The sequence below is a fragment of the Melopsittacus undulatus genome, chromosome 16 (assembly GCF_012275295.1).
Source record: "Melopsittacus undulatus isolate bMelUnd1 chromosome 16, bMelUnd1.mat.Z, whole genome shotgun sequence".
Lineage (NCBI taxonomy): Eukaryota > Metazoa > Chordata > Aves > Psittaciformes > Psittaculidae > Melopsittacus > Melopsittacus undulatus.
In genome coordinates this window covers 4,814,786-4,837,260 of record NC_047542.1, presented here as the reverse complement: position 1 = coordinate 4,837,260, position 22,475 = coordinate 4,814,786, and the positions used below count along the sequence as shown (strand labels likewise).

The following is a 22,475-nucleotide window of genomic DNA, read 5'->3' as shown; positions in this document are numbered from 1 at the left end:
CACTGGATTGTGTCCATACTTGTCCCAGAGAAATTACTTGCTACAGAAATAGCTCAGAGTCTGACCACGAATACTGGATGCAGAAGAAAGTATTTCCATTTTCTGTTTGGTACAAAACCACAACAGACCAACAATCTGGTACTGTCCAGGCTGGGGACCCTTCCCCACTTGCACCAGTTTGTGTTTGTTTGCTCTTTTTAAAAGTGATTTGTTTTCCTCTTTAGCTGCCATCTAGTTGGTGGTGGAAGGGTGTTGGCAGGAGCAGGAGCATCACGGCTCCATGGTGGAGCTTTTCTGACTTCTGTTGAGTGTTGGTGCACTTCACGCCGAAGAACTGACTGACCAAACCCTCAGTAACTGATGTTCCAGTGCCCTTATCTGCTGAGGTGGTTCCTGTTGATCCAGGTCAGATACCCACCACACACGTGCTCCCCAGCAGCAGTCACAGTGAGTACAAGAACAGTGTGGGGTGTTCTCTCGGCTGTGTGGGAGCTGCCCACTCGCTTGCTTCACCCCCTGCTTGCCTTGGTGCAAACCTCGAGAGGAGAGGAGGGGAAGAGCCCCAGCAGGACCTGACAGAAACCCGAAGTACCCAAGATAGACAATTCCAGGATGTGCTCAGCTACAACATAGAATCAGAATGGTTAGGGTTGGAAAGGACTTCAAGATCATCTAACCTGGTTAGCAAAAAACTCCACTAAAATCAGTGAGAATTGGACTGGGGAAATAAACTCCTTGTACAAAATCAAATCACTTAACTCAAGGTTCCTATTCAGTTTGGATCAGTCACTTGAATTTATTCATCTTTCTACAGCCCAGACATGCCCTAGATATTTAGAACTCCTTAACTGTTCATGATGACCTGTGTGTGCATGTGTAGGTGAGCAAGAGCTGTGTTCATAAAGTAACAACCAAGTTACATGTTTGCTTAAGTCCAGGGAGTTTGCTGTAACACCTCTTGCTCACAGGTATATTTATAGCACCAAGCCTGCTGTAGGTTAGTTTCCTGACTGTGCTGTTGCTACAGCTGTGGTTTATTTACATGTATTTGCATAAGCAAGGATAAAACAGTGCCATAGCACCTTGATGGTGGTTTGTAGAACCTTGCTGTGGCTGTTTGAAGAGGTGAGGGTTGATACATTACTGCAGTGGTTGCTGTAAGGAGGTAAAATTAATTTTTCCGAACCCCTCATGGTTTGTTTTTTTCCCCATAATTACCATTTATCAGGTAGCTTGGCTCTGGTCCTGCCATGCGGATGCACTTGGAGCAGGGCCACCTTTGTGGGTGTCATGGATAGAAGGCACACAGGCTACAGGCAGGGCTGGGGTGAGGGTGGCAAAGCACTCTGGAAGCAGTCGGGCTGGCTTGGTAAGGCACAGCTTAGTCACTTCCTCTGGGAAGTGTGTAGGATGCACCTACCTCCTGTGCGGGAGCCCCACCGGAGCCTCCTGAAGCTGCAGGGAAATGTCAGGCTGTTCTGTGCTCACCAGGAATGGACTTTCCTATGGGCTGGGTTTGCTGGCCTGGTCCTGGTGGGTGCAGCAGTGAACTTGAGCACTGTGCTGCCCGAGAAGGGGTTCATTCTGCTGGAGGAGATAGAACAAGACCCGGCAAAGCCTGGGGCATGAGCAGATCTTGGGATGAACCCGTCTCGCAGCCGATCCTGGACCTGCTCACTGCAGTCGCCGCAATGAAGGTGGAAAGGATGGAAGATGGAAAACGGTTATCCCCTCCTCGCTGTTCTGCAGCCGTATCACCTTGGTAGCCTTCATCACGAGCTGGAAGGAAGAATGTTCCTGCTTGTCTGACGAGGCGCTGTGGCTTCTCCCCGGATTCCCCGGCTCCACCAGCCCTTACTCATCAGAGCCAGGATTTCACGAGACCCTCTCCCCCGAAGATATTGCTGGGCTGGTGGCCCGGTGGCAGCACAGAGGACGAGCTGCTGGTGCCGGGGCTCCCGGAGCAGAGCCCAGAGGCACCTGCAGGGACCGAGGCGTGTCGTGAAGCCTGATGCCTCACCTCCCCGATGTGGAGGCGGAGGGAGGGCCCAGAGACATGTCCCTGCACGCTCACTACAGCTGAAAACGCAGGAGGAAACTCACTAAAGCCTCTCTGAGCAGCACAGGAGGTGTCACGGTCCTGCTCTCACCCCAGAAGCCCTCCCGTACAGCAGTACTCTGGGGGGGTGGCAGTCCCACACCCGCCGGGCGATGAACATCACAAGGAGAAGAGGATTCTACAGACAGGAGGTGAACAAAACCCTCTGGGAGCTGCCCAGGAGATACACGTCCCTCCACCCGCTGGGGTCTGGAGCCTACGGCTCAGTGTGGTGAGTGGGGCCCTGCCCGCATGGGGTGAGCTCAGGGTGTTGAAGGGTCACACCAAGGGGAAGCGAGGAGGTGCTTCTGGGCACCCCTCCATTAGGGAAGGACATTTGCATGTGTGATGAAGGCAGTTTGCCTCCCACTCCAGTGCAGGCAGAGGCTTGGAGACCTGGTTGCTTGAGAGAACTGAGATGCTTCCTCCAGTGGTCACCCGGGTGGGCAAAGGAGTCACCTCGGTGGGTGTCCTTAGCAGCTTGAGGACCAAGGCAGGGCTGCTGGGGACAGGGAGGCACCTTGTGGTGTCCCATTGGCACTGGGGATCAGGCAGCTTTGGAGCTTCCATTGAGACTTGTGTCAGACAACCAGGGGAAAATACCTGGCTGTCTGGAACAGGGGTGCTGTGGCATGACCTTGCTACTCAGCTCAAGGCAGCTGATGTTTACTGGTGATATTGACGGTCCTGGGGTAATGGTTGGACTTTTCCAACCTAGTTGATTCTGTGATTCCATTCTATGATTCTATGCTGGGCTGCCTGGAAAGGGAGCTGGACAATATGACATCCACCTTGATTCAGCTTCCAGCTAGAAAAACTGAAATAGGAATTACTCAAAACCAGCATCAGGAGCAGACTGGGACTTCCTTCCCAGCTGGTGATGATGCCCAGCCTACAAGAGAGTAGTACAACTGCTGTTAATGAATCAGTTGGGCAAAGGCACCTGTAGTGAGAGCAGCACAAGTCAGACCTTGCCTGCTTTACAGTGGCCTTCTGAAAGGTTAAATCTGAGGCACTCCAGCGCCAAGACCTCAGCAGAGTACTTGATTCATAACACACTGAGCTATATAAGCAGGCGTGTCCTCTGTTTAGGTGTGGGGCAAAGACTCTAATCCTGACACCCTGGGGCCCAGACTCTGTCCTTATCCCCCAGCTACCCGCTGCTTCCTTTCCCCCTTTTGCTTTTAAGGTTCATTTAAGCTTCTGAGATGCTTAAATGAATCTTTCAAAACCAGGCAAGCCTAAACCTATCTTTTACTATTTTTTTTTAATATTTGCACAGTAATTTGTGATTTTTATCACAGAGGAAAGAAGGAAGACTAAAAGAGAATAGGACATAAAAGGGAAAGAGAAATCCTTCCAAAGTCTCTTTGCACACCAGAGAAAACCAAACATCAACAAGACACATCTTGTACTGGTCCCTGTGAGTCTCGGCTGCTCTGAGGCTTCGGGGAAGTGAGCAGTGGGTGCTGAACCAGCCCCGGGTCCGGGGTGGTGGTCGCAGCATCCATGGGCAATGCTCAGCAGGGAGGATTCCTTCCCAAAGCCGAGGGGGAAGCCTTTGGAGTTTTAGAGTTTGCTGTCCTCTGCTGGGAATTGCTGGGAAGTTTTCTGGTCCCAGCGTTCTTTGGAGCTGCTGGTTTTAATACCTCGTTGATCAGCTGAGAAACTAAGTTAGAAAAAACCAGAAAACGGGTTAATTCCCTCATGAATTGTGCCGAAATCTGTAGTGATTTAGTTTCCAGTTGAATGTAAGTGGTGGAAGAAGATTTTTCTACAAGGATGTAGGGAGGGACTCCTCATAGCTACAAGGGGTGATGGGTTCAGACTGAAACAGGGGACGTCCAGGTTGGATCTAAGGCAGAAGCTGTTCCCTGGGAGGGTGCTGAGGCGCTGGCACAGGGTGCCCAGAGAAGCTGTGGCTGCCCCATCCCTGGCAGTGCTCAAGGCCAGGTTGGACACAGGGGCTTGGAGCAGCTGCTCCAGTGGAAGGGGTCCCTGCCCGTGGCAGGGGCTGGAACTGGAGGAGCTTTAAGGTCCCTTCCAACACAAACCAGGCTGTGATTCTGTGGTTCTGACCACTCGGTGCTGGTCTTGCCCATCTCTGCCAGCCAGTCCTGGCTGCATCACCTGAATTGATTTTGGCTATGCCTTATGGTAAGGGTTAAAGCAGTGTAGTCAGTGCTGGGTTGGGGGCTGCATTGCAGACTCTCCTGCACTGGCAGCTTGGCTGCTCCGGGGAAGGCAAGTGAAAACATGCACCATCCAATCAGAAAACCTGCCCTAAACCTGAACCTGTTTGACTCTTTGGTCCAAGTCCCTTCTGCTTCCTTCCCTGGCTCCTTGGAAACCTTTGTGCTGTCCTCTCTGCCTGCTCAAGTCCTGAAGCGGAGACAACTCATCACTGGGATCTTCAGTGCTGAAGCTGCCTTGTGTAGCTGTTCCTGCCTCTCCCTTTGCCTTTCCTAGCTGAATGCACTGAATGCATTGAGTGCACTGAATGCATTGAGTGCACTGAAATTGCCATGAAACACTCCCAAAGGATGCTTTTTGGTCTCATCATGCACAACTTTGAACAACTGGGAGGGACAAAGAGATGGGAGGTTGCCCTGATATGAGGGTGGTTGATGGGAGCCGTTGATAGCCCAGGCTGATGTTGGAGGCAGCACAACTCATCTTCTGTGGCTGGCAGTCAGAAAAAGCTGTGCAAGAGACTTCCAAGATGTGCAGCAAGGAGCTGATAACCCCTCTGCAGTGTTGAACCATAGGGAAAGCCACACAGAGTGGGATGTTCCCACCTCTCCTAATGCCATTACCCCTAAACCCAACAAAATGAACTGTTTGTGATGTTATAAACAGCATTTCCCTGTTGATTTATGATGTCTTTCCCTCTGAATGATGGCCCTGGAGGACACAGTGATAATTGATTCAGTTTTGTGGTAGCTGCCCCTCTGAGAGCCTCAAGGAAGGAGCAGCGGCTGGAGCCTGACAGCCGGGGACTGTGGCAGCATGAACCATGAGTCCCTGCAGAGGAGGTGGGGAAGATGCCTGTGCAAGGCTGGAGGACACGTGCAAAGGGCTAATGCCAGCACTCATGTTGGCTTGGTTACCCTGTGCTGTGGGACTGAGCATGCTGATGTTCAGCCCTCCCACTTCCCATGGAGACCAGGATTTACAAAGCAGTGGGGACTGCCCTGAAACACACAGTGCAATTTGGCAGGGAAAACCCTTACTGCATCTCTTTGCCTCCTGGAGGGGTTGAGGAAGGTCTGAAGCACCAAGATCCCTCTGGAAAACACCACTGAGATGCCAGATTACAGCTCTCTCTGACTGAGGACTGTCTCCTACTTCATGTCTCGTGAGACCCAGAGCCTCCCTTGCAACCCAAGAGCCTCCAGAAGCAGAGGAGGCATCACAGGATCACCCTGTCCAGCCACAAATAGCACATGTGACCAGAGGGAATAACACGTCATATCTCCAATGACAGCTGCTGTGCTGTGTTTTCATTTGCTTTATAGAAGCCTCTCACTTTCAGCCAGACCTGCTGTACACAGAAGCATACGTATAGCATCCAAGATCCCAAATGTGGGAGAATTCACTCCAACAGCCTGTATTTTCAGTGTGTGACAGCCACTGTCTTTGCTCCAGAGCACAGCAAAGGCAGCTGACGTACCTTAAAAGACAACAACCTCCAAGCAGATGGCAAAGCAGGAATTGCTTTGTTCCCTTATCTCCCTGTGTTAGGGAAAGGGAAGGGTCAGAACTAGTTCTGACCTTTACCTATTTGTGTTTCCCTCTTCTCACAGCTCTGTTAGTTCCAGCTTGTTTCTGCAGGTTCATGGCCACTGAGGCTTTGTTTGGTGTCCCACCTAGATCTCCAAAGTGCATGGGCTGCTGCCCAAATTATACAGGGCAATGCCTGCCTGTGCAGAGCTCCTCTGGGTTTCTCAAGAGGCCTTTCTTTGCTCTTCAGTGAGCTCCAGAATTAGTTCTTCCTTAGCAGAAGACTTTTGGTATCACAAAATATTGCTGATGTCAGAACTGGTTTTTATTTGTCTGCCACAGTTCAGCCATAGACAAGAAGACAGGGGAGAAGGTGGCTATCAAGAAGCTCTGCCGCCCGTTCCAATCAGAGATCTTTGCCAAGAGAGCATACAGAGAGCTCATGCTGTTGAAGCACATGCAACATGAGAATGTAAGTACTCACTACGAGGGTGCTGAGGCGCTGGCACAGGGTGCCCAGAGAAGCTGTGGCTGCCCCATCCCTGGCAGTGCTCAAGGCCAGGTTGGACACAGGGGCTTGGAGCAGCTGCTCCAGTGGAAGGGGTCCCTGCCTGTGGCAGGGGCTGGGGCTGGATGAGCTTTAAGGTCCCTTCCAACACAACCCATTCCCTGATGCTATGATTTCTTTCCATTTCTGCTGAAACAGGGAGGGGTTCTTGCCATGTGGGAGAGTCCTTTCTGGTGGCATCACCTTTATTTTAATTGAGAGGTCCTGACACTTGGCACATGTGGTCAGTCTGAGGGTTTAACTGCTACCTGCCTGCTGTGCCCAGATGCACCAGGCTGAAGCAGATGTGTAATGGGTGCTCCCGTGTATTAGTAAGAGGAAAAGCAGCTGCACAGCATAGTGAGCAGTCCTCAGATTCCTCAGGTGGAGTCCCTGGTGCTCACCCACGTGCGTGTGCCAATGGAGAGCTGCTGCCTGAGTCCACACGTGCTCAGCAAATGCTTTCCAGGTTTAAATGTGGACTACTTCTCTTCTCCATCAGGTCATTGGGCTTCTTGATGTCTTCACCTCTGCTGCCTCCTACCAGGGCTTTCAGGACTTGTAAGTTAATATTTGCTCTATCTAACTCAGCCCTTGCTGATGCCTATGACTTAGCAGCAGCGTAACAGATCAGGTTGAGGTGCAGTCCCATAGATGGGGTTGAAAAGGGGCCAGACTAAAGCCAGCCATCCCCAAAAAACAAGGAGAAACAAAAGCACAAGTCAGTTCCTGTGGTTAAACCACCCAGGATACACAAACAGACCCCATGCCATGCTTGCAGCTGGAATAACACAGTGCAGATAGACCAAGGTGTCTAACAAAGTAGCTTTACATTCCATGGCATATCACAGGCATCATGATCCATGCTAACATGCTGCCGGTGGGACTGCTGAGCTAAGAAGCTGTGCTCAGAATGGGACAAGAATTGTTCATCAGGCCCTCTCAGTAATTAAACAGCATTTTAAAGATCTGGCTTTCTTTTCATCCCAGTGCTGGCTATTCTATTCTTTTTCTTTTGGCATTTCTCTCAGTTGCTGCTCAGGCTGGATGAGTTTTCCCTTTCCCATCTTTGGGCACGAGCAGCATGTGCCTGGGTTTGGGTGTTTAGCAGCCTGCAGGAGAAGTGTTTGAAGGTTCTCAGAGCAGTTCCTGCTGGAAGATTACCAGCTAATGAGCAGTCTCAGCATGCAGGCCAAAGACCAGAGGAAGCCTGATGTTGTCTTCCAATGCAGGACTGCAGAACGTTACCAAGATAAATTTGGAAGCAAACACAGAGACTTTGCAAGACTCTTTAAAGCTGCACAAGATGTTTCAGTTCCTGGATAGTGTAAGGCTATCTGGAACTGACATCACTTGGTGTCTAAAGTAAACTAATTCAGGATCCTTGGAGTCTGAAACATCCTTGACCTTATTTGATGTCAGATACCTGATTTAAGGGGAGGAGAGAGAGCAATTTTTGGATCAGGTTGAACTCCCAGCATCACTGCAGGCTGTGCTAATCACCCAGCAGCACTGTCACAGCAGCTCAACTGAGTTACAGTAACTTACATAGCCAAAAAACCTGCCAAGAAGCCCAAGTGAGAGAGAACAAGGCTAGTCTGGTTCCCTGTGTTTTTCTTCTAGACTCAGGGCCTTGTCTTACTGCCTTTTAGCTACCTGGTGATGCCATACATGCGGACAGACTTACAAAAGATCATGGGACATGAATTCAGTGATGAAAAGATCCAGTACCTGGTCTACCAAATGCTGAAAGGGCTAAAGGTAGGTGGGACTGGAGGAGTTTAGTGACTCCCTGTGTCTCCTCTACATGTCACCTCTGGGGTGACCATAACTAAACCCCCTTCCAACACTAGTTGGAAGATTTGGGGGGGGTTCATGGCATCCCCTGAGGTATTTGCTGTTGAACAGCTCTTTTTCTGGCCCACATCAATAAAGCAACTGCTTGTTCACATCAGTCAGTTGGCTATTGAAGCAAGCATCAGTCCTAAACCCTGGCAACTGGTTTTACCATGACAGCAGTTGTGCTGTTGGTTGACTAGCCAAAACCCTTATCAAAACTGTGTAGAAAGAGGCTGGCAGCAGCAGCAGGAGCCTCTGCTGAACTCCTTACAGAGGCTCTCAGGGAGCAGACGGAGGGAATGATTTTCTGTTCAATAGAATAAGGAAGGAATTTGTTGCTGTCGCCAGCTTTGAGAGCTGAGAGCAGTCAAACCTGGGGTGTGGAGACAGTGGAACATCCCTCACCTGGAGTCAGAGCAGGAACTTACAGGCACTAATGAGTTCATCTTAGTAACACCTTTCCACAGATCACTGTTACCTGAAGTTTATAGAGGGGGGAAGAACACACTGAAGATTTAATTGGTATGACAAAGCCCACGTAGTCAGGTTTTGTGACTGGACAATTAGAGTATTTTTTTCCCCACATAGTTTAACACCCAAAATAACAAAGTTTTCCTGTCATCTGCTGCCTGTGCTCCTCCCTGTAATCCTGATGCCTTTGTTTGATAGTTTGAGGCTATTGGTATGCTTGTGCTAAAGAGCTATTGCTCCATCTCTCCTCTGCTGCTCCACACCTCCTCTTTAGAGCAGCAATACCATGGCAGAAGTTGAGTGCAGAGGCTTCAGTGCAGGACCTGCTGCCCTGGGGACCTGCAGCCTGCTGCAGTCATGTTCTCAGCAAGTTCTTGTTTGTAGCTCTCGTTTCTCTGCTGAAGACCAGAAAGTCTTGTCTGCTGGCGATCACATTGTGGCTTCTCTTTTTCTTGCAGTATATCCATTCAGCTGGCATCATACACAGGGTGAGTTCATGTGTGCCTTTCCTCGGCTTTTTGTCTGTTTAGGAGAAACACAGCTTGGTTGTAAAGTAAATAGATTCCTAAACACCATTCCACTAAGAGCCTTCTGTGCTCTAAGGTCTTTCTCCTCCTGTACCCTGTATCTGTTTGGATTTGATCATTTGTGCAGCTTTTGAGGAAACGCTGTATTTTCTGATGAGCAAAGTTTTATGATGCTTTTTGAATTGAAACTATTTCAGAAAAGCAATCAGTAATGTAAAGCTGTACAGCATAGCAGCACAGTGGCTTTGCTGTGCAGACACTGGAGTTGGGATGTTATAGGACCCTGTCAAAAGCAAGCAGAGGTTTGGCTGAGTTGCAACTCCAGACATCCTCATGACTCCACTCTTGTCTGTTGTAGGACCTGAAGCCAGGCAACCTGGCTGTGAACGAAGACTGTCAGCTGAAGGTAGGTGGAAAAGCACCACTTTGTAGAACATCAGATTGTGGAGGAACTGCTCTGCCAGCAGGAATTTGGCACTGTCATGTTTCCTCTTTCCTTCAGAGACCCGGTTCAAGGCGTTGCATTACTCAGCGGTTGCAGGCAGTGGGAAATACTTACCTGCTGATGTAACTTGCTGAATCAGGGCCCAAGACTTGGAATGAACATCCTGTTGTCATAATTCCTGCTTCTTGGCAGTTCCTAATGACTTCCTAAGTAAATTCAATACTGCTGAGCAATACTTGTGTTAGGTGTATTATTCCTGAAGGATAACTGTAGTCAGCCACGGTTGCCCTTTGGTTCTCATTGACGTGGTGGTTGTGATTCCACACAAAGCTATTTTCAGTATTGCTTGGAGGAGTTTCCTTGCAGCTCAGTGGTGCAGTGCTCTGGCACCTCTCCTCTGCAACATGTATTACAGGGCATGGCTGGAGAGGTTGGGTCAAGGGATATTCATTTCTAGTATTGAGGGAGAGGCCATTTCCAGTCAGCTTCAAGGTGTTTTGGTAGGAAAGGGTGAGTGGTGGTGGCCTGTGAGCTGCCAGGCTATGAAACAGCTCAATTAAATAAAGCTCATAGAGTTAAAACTTAAGCTTCAAGAAAAGTAATGTCTTTTCAGGTAGCTCAAGCACTGATCCTTTTGGCAGGGTCTTCACGCAGCTGATTTTGCAGCCAGCTTGCAATTCCCAAGGGAATTAAGATGAACCTGTTAGTTCTTTGAACTGTCCTGTGGGTGGCTGTGCTGTAGTTGGAGCTTCCTTATTATCGGATTGGATCTGTTTTGTTTCCTTTTGGAAGTAGATTCTTGCTTGCCTGTAGGATTTTTCTGCCTTTCCTTCTCCCTTTTCCTTTGGTGAACTGCAGATCTTGGATTTTGGCTTGGCCAGACACGCTGATGCTGAAATGACCGGCTATGTGGTTACACGCTGGTACAGAGCCCCAGAAGTCATTCTGAACTGGATGCATTACAACCAGACAGGTGAGCAGCAGCGTGACTGCCTGGTGACAAGCCCAGGGATCCCTGGACCACACCTGGGTCACATCTCATATAATCCTCCAGATGTTTTCCCTCTTTATCATCGGTGTTCCCTAAAGCAGAGCGAGTCTCAAAAGCTGTTGCACAACTCCCAGAGCTTGTGCCTGCAGGAAGTGATGAAAGCAGAGATTTTAGCAGCATAGAAACAACAGGGGAGGGTGGAAAATGGGAGTGACATTTAAACTGGTGCCTGCTGCAAGCAACAAAGCAACAGCCCAGTAATCATGGCTCCTTTTTACTCTCCTGGTTTTATCTGTTTTGCTCTCTGAACAGTGGATATCTGGTCTATTGGCTGTATCATGGCAGAAATGCTGACTGGGAAAACGCTGTTTAAAGGAAAAGACTGTATCCTTTCAAGTTAAACCTTCTCCCGGGGGGGACTAATAGTTCTTGGGGTGTGTGAAGGGGCTCTTATGAATGAGAAAAGCAGGAGTCAGTCTAGTTTACCAAGAGGTAATTGCAGGGAAATGGAGAGAATGGGAGGGGGCCTTAGAAACACACCTCTGTGCTGGCTATGTGTGCTCTATGTCAGTCTACCTCACATAGCCATAGCTCCATCCCCAAAACCTCATATATCCCCCAGGCCCACGGCGCACCCCCAGCAGAGTTGTGCCAGCAATATCATCTGTTGCTGAAAATGGCATTCCAAGAACAAAGCCCTTGAGCTGGTTTTGTCGATCCCGTCAGTCTCTGCTCATGTGGCTCTGCTGGGTTTGTATCGTAACCTATTCCCAGCTCCCCCAGGCCCTGTGGCTCTGCAGCACCCAGGCTGAGCTGCTGGGGGTGTCCAGGGCTCCCCCCCCCATCTGGGTGATCTTTAACACAGCTGCCAGACCTGGATCAACTGACTCAGATCCTGAAGGTAACGGGGCATCCAGGAGAAGACTTTGTGGAGAAGCTGGAGGACAAAGCGGTAAGGAGGGTCCCTGTGGGTTTGAGTCTTGCTGTGTGTGGTGAAGAGGGGTTACCTTGGCTACAGCTTTGATATGGGAGAGGGGCTGCTTGTCCACCACCACCAAGGAGTGAGTGGCAGCAGTCTCATTCCCCAGGACAAGGAAGATGCTTCTTTTTGTTAGTGGAACATCTGATGGGTTTGGCATTGCACTGGGGACTGGTGTGGATTGCAGGGATACCCGAGTGAGGCCCCTGATGCCCCAGCAAACTACCGACCTCCTCTGTTCTCCAGTTTGGCCCTTAAAGCAGAAATGTTTCTGTATCTCAATTGATTAAAATGATTCCATGCAAACTGGTGACTCAAATGTGGGTCTGGGGTGACTTGCTGTTCTCTTCAGTCGCCTTTGCTCAGCTGAGCCCTGAGTCCCCAGAGCTGTATTTCACACCTCCTCACATCTGCTCCTCACATCTTTCAGGCCAAGAGCTACATCAAGTCCCTCCCTAAAATCCCCAAGAAGGATTTGTCTGTGCTTTTCCCCAAAGCCAATCCTCAGGGTAAGTCATCTCCAGGGTTTCTCAGGAGTTCTCACTGCTGGAAGGGGGCAGCTTGGCCACTGCAGCCAATTCCAGTCAACAACAATGCTTATTACTTCTTCTCACAGTTTCCTCATACTTCCTCCCTTGCGGGTTGGTGCCCCTGGGCACATAAGTAGGAATTAAAGGCAAAACGACTCTTTACTGGTGTTAACATGGCAATGTTCTGCTGTTCTTAGCTATTTACTTCTTTAATTTTAAAATGACACAGCCTGTAACACAGCATTTGAGGAAGAGTGAAACTTCTGACTCATATCAACAAGCCAGAAGAGAGCTGGTGCCGGATTGAACAGTATGTTGAGGTTATGGGATGCAAGTTGTAGGATTAGGACAGTTGCATTATCAGCTCCATTTGGTAGGAGAGTTGGGATAAATTTTGGCCAATATTGTTTCCCAGAAGTTGTTGCTTGCAGCCAAGCAGGGGCTATGTGATCAGTAGTGTTCAGATAAACAAACCACCTCTTCTTTGTTCATTGTTATTTCCCAGCTCCACATCAAAGGCATCATAGTTTTGATAAACTGTTATTTCTTTTAACTCTCAACTGTTGAAAACCTGGATCTGTTCATCCAAGAAGTGCAATTTTCAGGGCAAAAACCGATCTCCTGCAAGGAACATTTTTCCTGAGCAGATGAGAGGCAAGAGCGAGCAAAACTGTTTTAAGATCTGAAAGTATTAAGGTGTTAAAACCAAGGGGGGGTAGGGCTGACAGACTAGAGGGTATCTGCATTTCCTGCCTTCATGTTTACCAGAGATGCATAGATTTCTGTATGGATTACTCATGTTAAGAGTGCTTGGAGTTGTAGGGACCAAAGTGAATGACTAAAACTGAAAACTATCTTGAAGTTGTTGACTTCTTACGTTCTTTCAGCCCCATCTGTGCAGCAAGACTTGTTCAAGATTAATTGGATATTTCTGCACCATTTACATCTCCAGCTCTGTTAGTAAGAGCTCCCTGAGGCTTTGCATCCCCTCCTATGGGAGCTCCACACTCCCCTGGTCAGGTTGAAGAATCTCTTTAGGTCTGGAAATGTAATGCTGGGAGCACCTGTCCCAGCATAGGATTCTTGTTCTCCACCAACACCTTGCTTAGCCCTATTCCTGTCTTCTACAGCAGTGGACCTGCTTGACAAGATGTTGCAGCTGGACGTGGAGAAGCGCGTGACAGCCACGGAAGCATTGGCTCACCCCTATTTTGACCAGTTCCGAGATGTCGAGGAGGAGACAGAAGCACAAGAGTCTTACGATGATTCTCTGGAACACGAAAAGCTTTCCATAGATGAGTGGAGAAGTAAGAAGTTTATTTTCTTTGAAGCTCCTGTTTAGCATGGGACTTCCCTACCCCTGTCTTTTTCCTGTATACCAGCTATAGAGCCAGGCTGAGAGAGCTGGGCTGGGGCAGCCTGGACAAGAGAAGGCTCCTGAAGGGGAGACCTGAGAGCAGCTCCAGTGCCTAAAGGGGCTACAGGAAAGCTGGAGAGGGGCTTGGGACAAGGGATGTAGGGACAGGCCAAGGGGAATGGCTTGAACCTGCCCGAGGGGAGCCTGAGCTGAGCTCTTAGGCAGAAGCTGTTCCCTGTGAGGGTGCTGAGGCGCTGGCACAGGGTGCCCAGAGAAGCTGTGGCTGCCCCATCCCTGGCAGTGCTCAAGGCCAGGTTGGACACAGGGGCTTGGGGCAGCTGCTCCAGTGGAAGGGGTCCCTGCCCGTGGCAGGGGTTGGAGCTGGAGGAGCCTTAAGGTCCTGCCTCACTTTAGCCATTCTATGATTCTACGCTGGGTAAAGCATAGATTGATGATGGCAGCACACAGCTCCCTTGCCGTGCTCTGCTTTTATACATTCAGCAAAGGTTCCTCCAGCTCTTCAGGCAAACTTTTGTCTCTCTCTGCTTTGTCTCTCTCTTCCAACTTCCCTAACCTCTTGTTATAACCTTCCCACTGAACACCTCCTCTCTGCACTGAGAACACTCACACTTTCATTTGTGTCCTCTAATATCACACCTTCCTGGTTCTTTTGTTCTGTTTTTCAAGAGCATATTTACAAGGAGATCTTGTCCTTCAGTCCCATTGCACGGAAGGACTCAAAGAAGCGGAGTGGGATGTCGTTATAGCGACTGCTATGGCTGTGGCTGAGATTTGCTTCTGGATCATGGATCAGGTTTATTCCACGCTGTTGTGCTGGTTGCCAACGTTTGGCCTGTGGGACTGCTCTCTGTGCCAGCGCAAGTATGACACCATGCTGTGAGCACTGGACTTTGTTCTACTAAAGGGGGAAGCACCTCAAGCAGTTTTCAACACAAAAGATAAATATATTCTCATTGCAACTTCAATTGGGAGAATTTTACCTGGTGTTTCTTTATATTTTTTATTCATTTTTTTCATGTTTGCCCACTTGAGAGCTCCGTTCTCATTCATCTTTCCAAGCACAGCTTTTAGTACATTAATTATGGATAAGGTCAAGGAAAAGAGAATACTGTCTGGGAAGTGAGTCCCAAGCAAAATAATCAGAAATAGTGAAATTCAGCACAAGAAGATCTAACTGTTGGAGCATTCCCTGTCCCTGAGCAGTCCCACAGCACCCAGCACAGTGATGCTGCTGGGATGGTGTCGGCTGCAGGATACTGTGAGAACCCAGTCCATCATGGGAGGGATCTGTGTTCAGAGCAACTCCAAACTTGCTGTAACAGCTCCCTGTGCTTCCTCCTCCACTGCCTTCTCTTCCTTTGTTCTGCTTATTCCATTCCCTGATCAGTGCTGTCTCCTTATTGCCAGCTGCAAATGCATCCTGGGAGCTCAAGGTCCCCTGGCAGAATCGGGTACCCCAAAGAGCTGGGTTCTGCTCAGTCTGCTTTCCCCAACGGTTCTCTCTTCACCACCCTTATCTCTTGCTGAGCACCCCCTCCCTGGGGTCACCCTGCCTGTATCTCTTGGAAGGGCTGGTGACATGACCCCTTATATTCTCATTCCTTCTGCTCTATGGGATCAGTTAAAGCAGGGATCCTCCTTTAACAGCTGCCTGTTCATCAGTAGGAAGAGACATTTCACGTGGTCATTTGGAAAACAGTCAGTTGTCAGGGGTAGAGCTCAGCTCATTTATTAGAGAGAAAAAAAGCAGGGAAGTATGTTGCATGAACAATCAAGCATTAGAAAGGGGAACACAATAATTCAACTTGGTGAGCACAGGAAACTTCAGATACCTTAGTTTCTTGGTATCGGATCAGGCTGGCATCATTATAAATTGCATCTAAGGTAAACTCATTAAACAGAATATCTCACAAAACCCCCCACAGGCTAGAACACATCCTTGTGAATAAGAGCTTCAGCCCGCTGCATACAAACCTGCTCTGCCTTCAGTAGGTACAGAGCTTTGTACGGGGTGAAAAACAACACAACCACCTCTGGTTCTTCTCCTGGATGGGGACCAGAAAACTTGTAGGATGATGTGAGAAGATCCAGACAGCTTGACTGGATTGAATTGCTTTGGAAATGTGTTCAGACAACCAGAGGGAGGTGGTTTTCTGAACACAGACAAACCAGACAGTCCTCTGGTTCCTCCCTCCAGGGCCAGTTTGTTCCCTCTTTTGGCTGTACGCTAAAGTCATTCAAATGTAAAAGCATGTTCTCTCTGCAAAGAGAATCAGAGTCACGGAATGGTTTGTGTTGGAAGGGACCTCAAAGCTCCTCCAGCTCCAACCCCTGCCACGGGCAGGGACCCCTTCCACTGGAGCAGCTGCTCCAAGCCCCTGTGTCCAACCTGGCCTTGAGCACTGCCAGGGATGGGGCAGCCACAGCTTCTCTGGGCACCCTGTGCCAGCGCCTCAGCACCCTCCCAGGGAACAGCTTCTGCCTCAGAGCTCAGCTCAGTCTCCCCTCGGGCAGGTTCAAGCTATTCCCCTTGTCTTGTCCCTCCAGGCCCTTGTCCCAAGCCCCTCTCCAGCTTTCCTGCAGCCCCTTTAGGCACTGGAGCTGCTCTCAGGTCTCCCCTTCAGGAGCCTTCTCTTGTCCAGGCTGCCCCAGCCCAGCTCCCTCAGCCTGGCTCCAGAGCAGAGCTGCTCCAGCCCTCGCAGCAGCTCATCCTTCTTGGGTTGGGGACCCCAGAGCTGATGATCTTGTACAACCATACATCTCAGTAGTCCTTCTGAAATACACTCCATGTGCACTTCTGTGGCTTATTCTGCAACCACGTCACTGCTGTGTCTTGACTGCAGTGCTAGGCAGGTACAGCTACTAGTTGTGATAATACTTTTGGATTGCAGCATTAATATCTTCTTAGTCGGCATCTTCTTCCCTATTACAGTCAGTCAGGTTCAGCCAGTCATTCCAGAGTCTATTCCAAGGGACATGTGCCAAGAGACAAGTGTCTTTTCTGTGTGAGAGATAACTAGTAGTTGAGAAGCACATGAACTCAGTCATACAGGCAGTAGTTCCCAGCTCTCCACCCCTTCTGTAGCTGTTGAGTCATTCTGGTTTGGGTTAGCTGGGACAACTTTTGGTAACTCATTTTCTTCTTTGCCTTAAGCAATATCCAGGTTTGCTGCCCAGACCTCAATGAAGGGAAAACTCCAGCAGTACCAGAACTTTCTGAGTTCTCATCTCCATCGGGAACCAGACAAGGTGATGTTGCATCTCTCTGCAGCAGCTCACATACTCGGGTAACCCCCAGTGACTGCAGTGGTTTGATACGAGGGTGCTGATGTTATCCTGCTGCAGCTGCACAGATGTTCTGTGCTGATGTGATGCTGCTTCTCTTGACCCCTATCTCTCTGGGCCATGCACAAGCCATTTGCCTTGCTCTCCCCCTGGGGCCAGCAAGCACAGAACCGTGGCGATGTTCCCACCATTCTCTTGAAATGCAGTGAGTTGGGTACAAAGCCCTCAAAAGGTGGGCTGGGGACATGCGGTGCTGTCCTGCTCACTTGCTCTTGAAGAACCCCAGCTTGATGAGCATAAGGCATCATCCTTATCCAGCCTTGGGCAGTGGAAGGGGGAAGTTTGAGCTGCACTGGTCAAGCAGCAGTTAAATGTCCTCTTGAACCTGGCACCCACCTTGGCTGCTGTGGCCTCCATGTAATTTTTAACAAAGGTCAGAGAGGAGCTCGCTGCTGCTGCCACAGACATCTGGAGAGCTGCAGGCATTGAGGTGCCTGTGCCCTGGTGAAGGTGGGCAGCAGGGGTGGGTTGTCATCCAGCTCTCTGTGTGTGAATGCTCGGGGAGGTGTCTCAGGACATGGGTCAGGCCTGACTCCACGCAACACAGAGAGGCAGGGAAGAGTTGTAAAAGCTCACTCTTGTGGAGGAAATTGAGCAAATCTATGGAGGCTTTAGGAGTACAGAGCTTGCTTTCAGAAAGTCATCTGTTATGGGAAAGAACCTGTTCAGACAGAGCTCATGAACTGCTTTAAATGGGAATTTAGGGTTGCTTTCTTCATCATATTGCCCCTCTTCAAAAGGGGATGGGCAGTCCTGAAGAGGTCTGGAGTTGGCTGGTGCTCTGTCATGATACTGAGGGAGAAAACATCTCTGTGATAAGTGAATGTACTGAGCAGTCTACTGGTAGTTGAAAAGGAGCCTCTGTAGTTTTCAGTAATAATGTGTTCCAAAGGGGAATTGTCTGTCTGCTAGATAAAGAAGTAGTGGGGCTTTTGATCTGAATGCGTGTGAGAAGGACAAGGGTGAACACAACCTAGTGGGCTATGTGGGGGTTGGAACTAAATGATCTTAATGTCCTTTACAACCCAAACCAGCCTGTGAGTCTATGGAGGTTTTGCTGTTAGCAAAAGCAAATACAAGTCCCTGTTGCTTCAGGGCTGTGAAGTCTCCTCAGCAGCAGTCCTGCTGAGTACCCTTCCAGCAAACACCCTGTGCTTCAGGGACTGGGTTTCTCAGCAGGTTTTCTCTTTTGAGAGTTCCTGCTGAAACCTCCAGAGCAAAGCCCAACAGCCAGTGTGTGGGTTTCATCATTCCCCCACCAGCCCCATGTAGTGACAGCACACTGTCCAAGAGCCAAACCATTCAGCTGCAATTCCCAGTTTCCTGACAAATGCAGGGAGCTGGTGCTTGGGTGTGTGGTATGCACTGGGCAGGAACTCGGAATAGATGGCAGGAAATGGAGCAGGTTGGAGTGGAAGGAGTGTCTCTCTGTGGAGACCAACCTTCCCAGGGCTCCTGCAGCATCTGACAACTCACTGCAGTCAAGAGGAAGGAGCTATTGAAAAGGGACACAAAAATCCTGCTCATGTTTCATGGAAGGAGATTCAACTCAACCCAACTGGTGAGTCAAATAGTGCAAACTCCACACAAGAAACGGGGAGCTCCTGACAGACCCCATTAGGCAAAGAAGAAATTCTCTTGTGCAGCTGCCTGACCTCCATACTTTTGGTATGTTTTTTCCCCACTTGCATAGTTTACATGCTTAAAAATACAAAAGTGAGTGATAAAACTCATTCAACCATTAAGCAAACATTCAGAATTCCATAAATGAGGCTGGCCAGAATTAAGTTTCCTGTATGTATGAAGGATGTGTGATAAACATGGAGATGGACGGAATGTTTGTCTCACCTAATGTACAGGTGTTTATCTTGAAATACTGTTTACTTGGTTTTCCTACATTTATTTCTGACTTTATTATCTCAGCTTTAGTTTTACTTGCAAAGTGAAGCCTTTACTATAACCAATCCTTCCGTGTAAGACTTGTTGACAGCTAGTTAGGTCTGTGAAGTTGCAGTTTTGTGGGATGGATTTATTAGGAACTTCCAGATGCAAGTGGGAAAGAAAAAGCAGATGAAGCAATGATTACTATTACTTTATTTTTCCTTTCTTAAGAGATACCACAAAATGACCAGGATTGTTTTTAAGGGATACAATATTTACAACGTTTTAGGCACCATCCAGAAACCCTTTGGTGTGGAGTTGTGAAACTATCTCCAGCCTCTTAGGAAACTGTACACTTGCCCTGTGGGAAATGGTTGGGCTTGATATCTTAAAGGTCTTTTCCAACCTGGCTGATTCTCTGATTCTGTAAAAACATCTGAGAATCTCATTTCCTGTTGAACCTTTCCACATTCTAGGTGCAGACTGAACAATTTCCAGGTTTGAGGTGTCTGATAATGGAAGAGCAGAAAAACCTAGAAAATAATGAGCACAGCTGAGAACTCTAGTGAGATATCCCCAGAGGTTGGGAACTCAGCAAGTCTGAGATGCCACTGAGCTGTGTAGTGCAGTCAACATGCTGGAGGGAAGGGATGGGATGGGATCCAGAGGGGCCTGGACAGGCTGGAGAGGTGGGACCATGTGAACCTCATGGAGCTCATCAAGCACAAGCTGCTGCCCCTGGGTTGGGGCAGTCCCAAGCGCAAACTCAGGCTGGGGGAGACTGGATGGAGCAGCCTGAGGAGAAGGACTTGGGGTGCAGTGCTGGGTGTAGAGAAGCTCCTCATGCTCACAGACCAGAACCACACCTCCCCCCCCCCCCCCCCCCCCCCATGTGCTGGGCTGCACCCCGGAGCATGAGCAGCAGCGCAGGAAGGGGATCCTGCCCCTCTGCTGTGCTCTGGGGAGACCCCCCCCCTGCAGCCCTGATCCAGCTCTGGGGCAGCAGCAGTGATGTGGAGCTGTTGGAGCAAGGCCAGAGGAGGCCATGGAGCTGCTTCGAGGGCTGGAGCAGCTCTGCAATGGAGGTGAAAAACTGAACAATAGAGCAGAATAGCCAGTATAATTGATCCCCAAAACTGGTGAACACACTGCACTAACTGCAGTTACCAAAGAATCATTTAGGTGGGAAAGGACCTTTAAAATGGAATTCAACATTCTGAAGATGTTACGAGTTTCCAGGTGAATGTGGTTTATGGGCTGTTTTGCCCAATTTCTCTCTAAAAGGCCATTCCCAAGCACATGGGTTTATAAGCTTTTAATGCAAGGTTCAGGCAGTGCTGCTTCACAACCCATTCAGTCAGCACTTAGGCTGATTGATAACTCTCTTATTAGATTGTGCTCTATTAAATAATGCTGTAAGGTTAGTATAGATCTTCAACCCTCATTGATTTCCTGTTAAGTGGAAGTGAATTCACTCCTTTTAGCCAAGTTTGGTTGAAAAAACAAAAACTCTCCCACCATCAATCATCATTTCAGCTCCCTCTTCAGAACTCTACCTGAAGGTTTGAAAACTGGGATTTGCATGTTAAGATTAAAAAGAACATCACTGAGGAGGTGGTGTTTGTGTCACCTCTGATGCTCCACAATCACCCAGAAAGTGCAGCTGAGCACTTGCAAATCCAGTAGCCAAGGCAAATCTCTCAGAGAAACCACTTTCAACTGTTCATGAGCATAAGGCCTTTTTAGCAATTGCATTGATTTCAACTATTCTGAATTAAAACCCAGAACAAACACCTGAAGCAGAGGCAACAGCAGCGCTCATTGATGAGGCTTAAAATCATCAGTCAAAAAAGGATAGTTCTCAATTCCAAATAATTTTCTCCCCTTTTGAAGTCTGTTTTATACATCTCAATAAAGATGAGGACAATTGGAGTATGATTGAAGGTGCCCAGCTCTGTTTGAGCCCCCGTGGTTCCAGAGCTCACCATGCGTAGGCGATGCCCAGCACCAGCTTCCTGTCATGTCCTATCAGGCTGATTTCATTTGAAATTGTTGGGTTTGAAAGTGAACCCTTTTAAAACTGGGAGAGTAGCAAGGAACTGAGTTGAGTTGTGCCTCTGGGATCTAAGAATTCAAATCACAATCAGCTCAGAATGGTGGTGGGTTGGTTTTTTTCAAGTAAAACATTAGTCCCATTGTTCTATGATAAGCCTACATGATGGATAACTTGTTTTGATGTTGTCACACGTGCCCCCCAGCCTTCAGAGGTATCTGTGGATTGCACTGTGCGTGAATCATGCTCCTGAACCCAGCAGGGCTCTTCGCATCCTTGGCATGAACACATCTTTGCAAGAGGGAACCTAAATGTGACTGTAACTAGTCAGTTCCAGTTCAACTCCAACAAGAGGATGAAGCTTCAGAATTACAAGTTTGCAAAAGCTCATCATATTTAAAACAAAAAGACACCAAAAGTGCTGGGGAAAATGGAATCAAATACAGCTAAAATCAAGTTGTTGCATGAAGAAGGCAAGTGAGGTAGTGATTCACTTATTGAAACGATTTAATGTACAGGTTAACTGGCTTCCCAACTTGGAAGCAGAAACAGCTACAGAATATATACTGACAATGCTGTTGTAGTGTTCTCCTGGGTTAGATAAAGACCTTCATAAATCAGTGAGACTTCTGGCGCTTTAAATCTTTGATAGTTTATTTTTCATGCAGGACCAGAACAGAATCTATTCTTTCTGGCGCTCTGATATGGTAACAGTAGATTCTTTAAAGGTACACACAAAAGGAATACTTGGAGGTTGACATGTAAGGCTGCTCAGCAGTAATGTGTTTTCTCATGCTTTTAAGACTTCAACAAGCCCTGGTCCACCCCATGTACTTCCCAACAGACTTGGCTGCTCTCAGATTCCACACCTAACATAGGTTAAGAGACAAAATAATTTATAGTTGGATGGGAATGAAGGAAAATAGCATTTTTCCCCCATTTCTGTTAATTCTATGAATTCAGATTATGCAACGCTCTGCACGATACGAGTGGGAGGTGGAGCATACATCTGCCCGAGTATGTGCTGTGCTCTATAAAAAGTAAGTGTAGGAGCCTCTGCAGCTCCTACCTCACCACTTAGCTGCAAACAGGATTTCAGCCTTGCTGCTTCCTCTTGGTCCCTCTCTTGTTATCCTTCCACTTTGTCACACCTCAGGAAGCCAGCTGGACCTCAAGGATCACACTACAAAATAAACACGGACTCCTCTTATTCCCCTCATTTGTTTGAGGGTGCTTGCTTGGGCTAAAGGCGGTGAAGATGAGGCTGCGAGGGTTGGGCTCTCCTGCCTAGGCTGGACGTGGCAAAAAGCGGGTGCGGGATGCGGACACCCCACCGAGCAGGGCCTCAGGCTGCCCAGCTCCGCTGGCCCCGGTGCTCCCTTAGGAGCTCCGGTTAGGAAGGGATCCAGAGCAACCCCCAACCCCGAGGAAGGGGGCACACCTCCACCCCAAGCCGGGCCCATACCGGCTCCTCTCCGCCTGGCACGGAGGTAGCGCCCCCCCCCCCCCCATGCGGCCAGCGCTGAGGGACCCCCGCCAACCCCCGCAGCCCCCCGGGGGCCTCCGCGCCGTGCGGCCCGGGGGTGGGAAGGGACCAGGGAGGGGCGGGCGGTCCCTGCCCGCGGGGGGGAGCGAAGCGCGGCAGCCCCCTCCCCCGCTGCCTTCCCG

At 49.1% G+C, this 22,475-nt stretch overlaps 1 protein-coding gene across 3 annotated transcripts; it reads left to right on the top strand.

Annotated features, from left to right (window-relative positions):
- The first annotated feature begins 1,407 nt into the window (after positions 1–1,407).
- Positions 1,408–19,575, top strand: MAPK13 (mitogen-activated protein kinase 13). Of its 3 annotated transcripts, none has more exons than XM_031042880.2 (12): positions 1,408–2,330; positions 6,164–6,293; positions 6,871–6,929; positions 8,021–8,129; positions 9,137–9,166; positions 9,564–9,611; positions 10,509–10,623; positions 10,954–11,025; positions 11,514–11,593; positions 12,051–12,129; positions 13,281–13,457; positions 16,683–19,575. In XM_031042880.2, the coding sequence occupies exons 1-12, from the start codon at positions 2,212–2,214 to the stop codon at positions 16,817–16,819; spliced, it is 1,155 nt and encodes a 384-aa protein (XP_030898740.1). In that variant the 5' UTR covers positions 1,408–2,211; the 3' UTR covers positions 16,820–19,575. The 3 variants fall into 3 exon arrangements, with proteins under 3 accessions (XP_030898740.1, XP_030898741.1, XP_005142232.1); XM_031042881.2 differs by having other exon boundaries at positions 2,025–2,330; positions 13,284–13,457; XM_005142175.3 differs by lacking the exon at positions 16,683–19,575 and adding an exon at positions 14,195–14,493 and having other exon boundaries at positions 2,025–2,330.
- The last annotated feature ends 2,900 nt before the right edge of the window (positions 19,576–22,475 follow it).

Bases quoted from the DNA above. Each gene is read 5' to 3' on its own strand.
- MAPK13 (XM_031042880.2), top strand. From the start codon at position 2,212: ATGAACATCACAAGGAGAAGAGGATTCTACAGACAGGAGGTGAACAAA. The intron at 8,130-9,136 runs GTAGGTGGGACT...TTTTTCTTGCAG, and splicing joins AAATGCTGAAAGGGCTAAAG to TATATCCATTCAGCTGGCAT. The intron at 12,130-13,280 runs GTAAGTCATCTC...TGTCTTCTACAG, and splicing joins CCCCAAAGCCAATCCTCAGG to CAGTGGACCTGCTTGACAAG.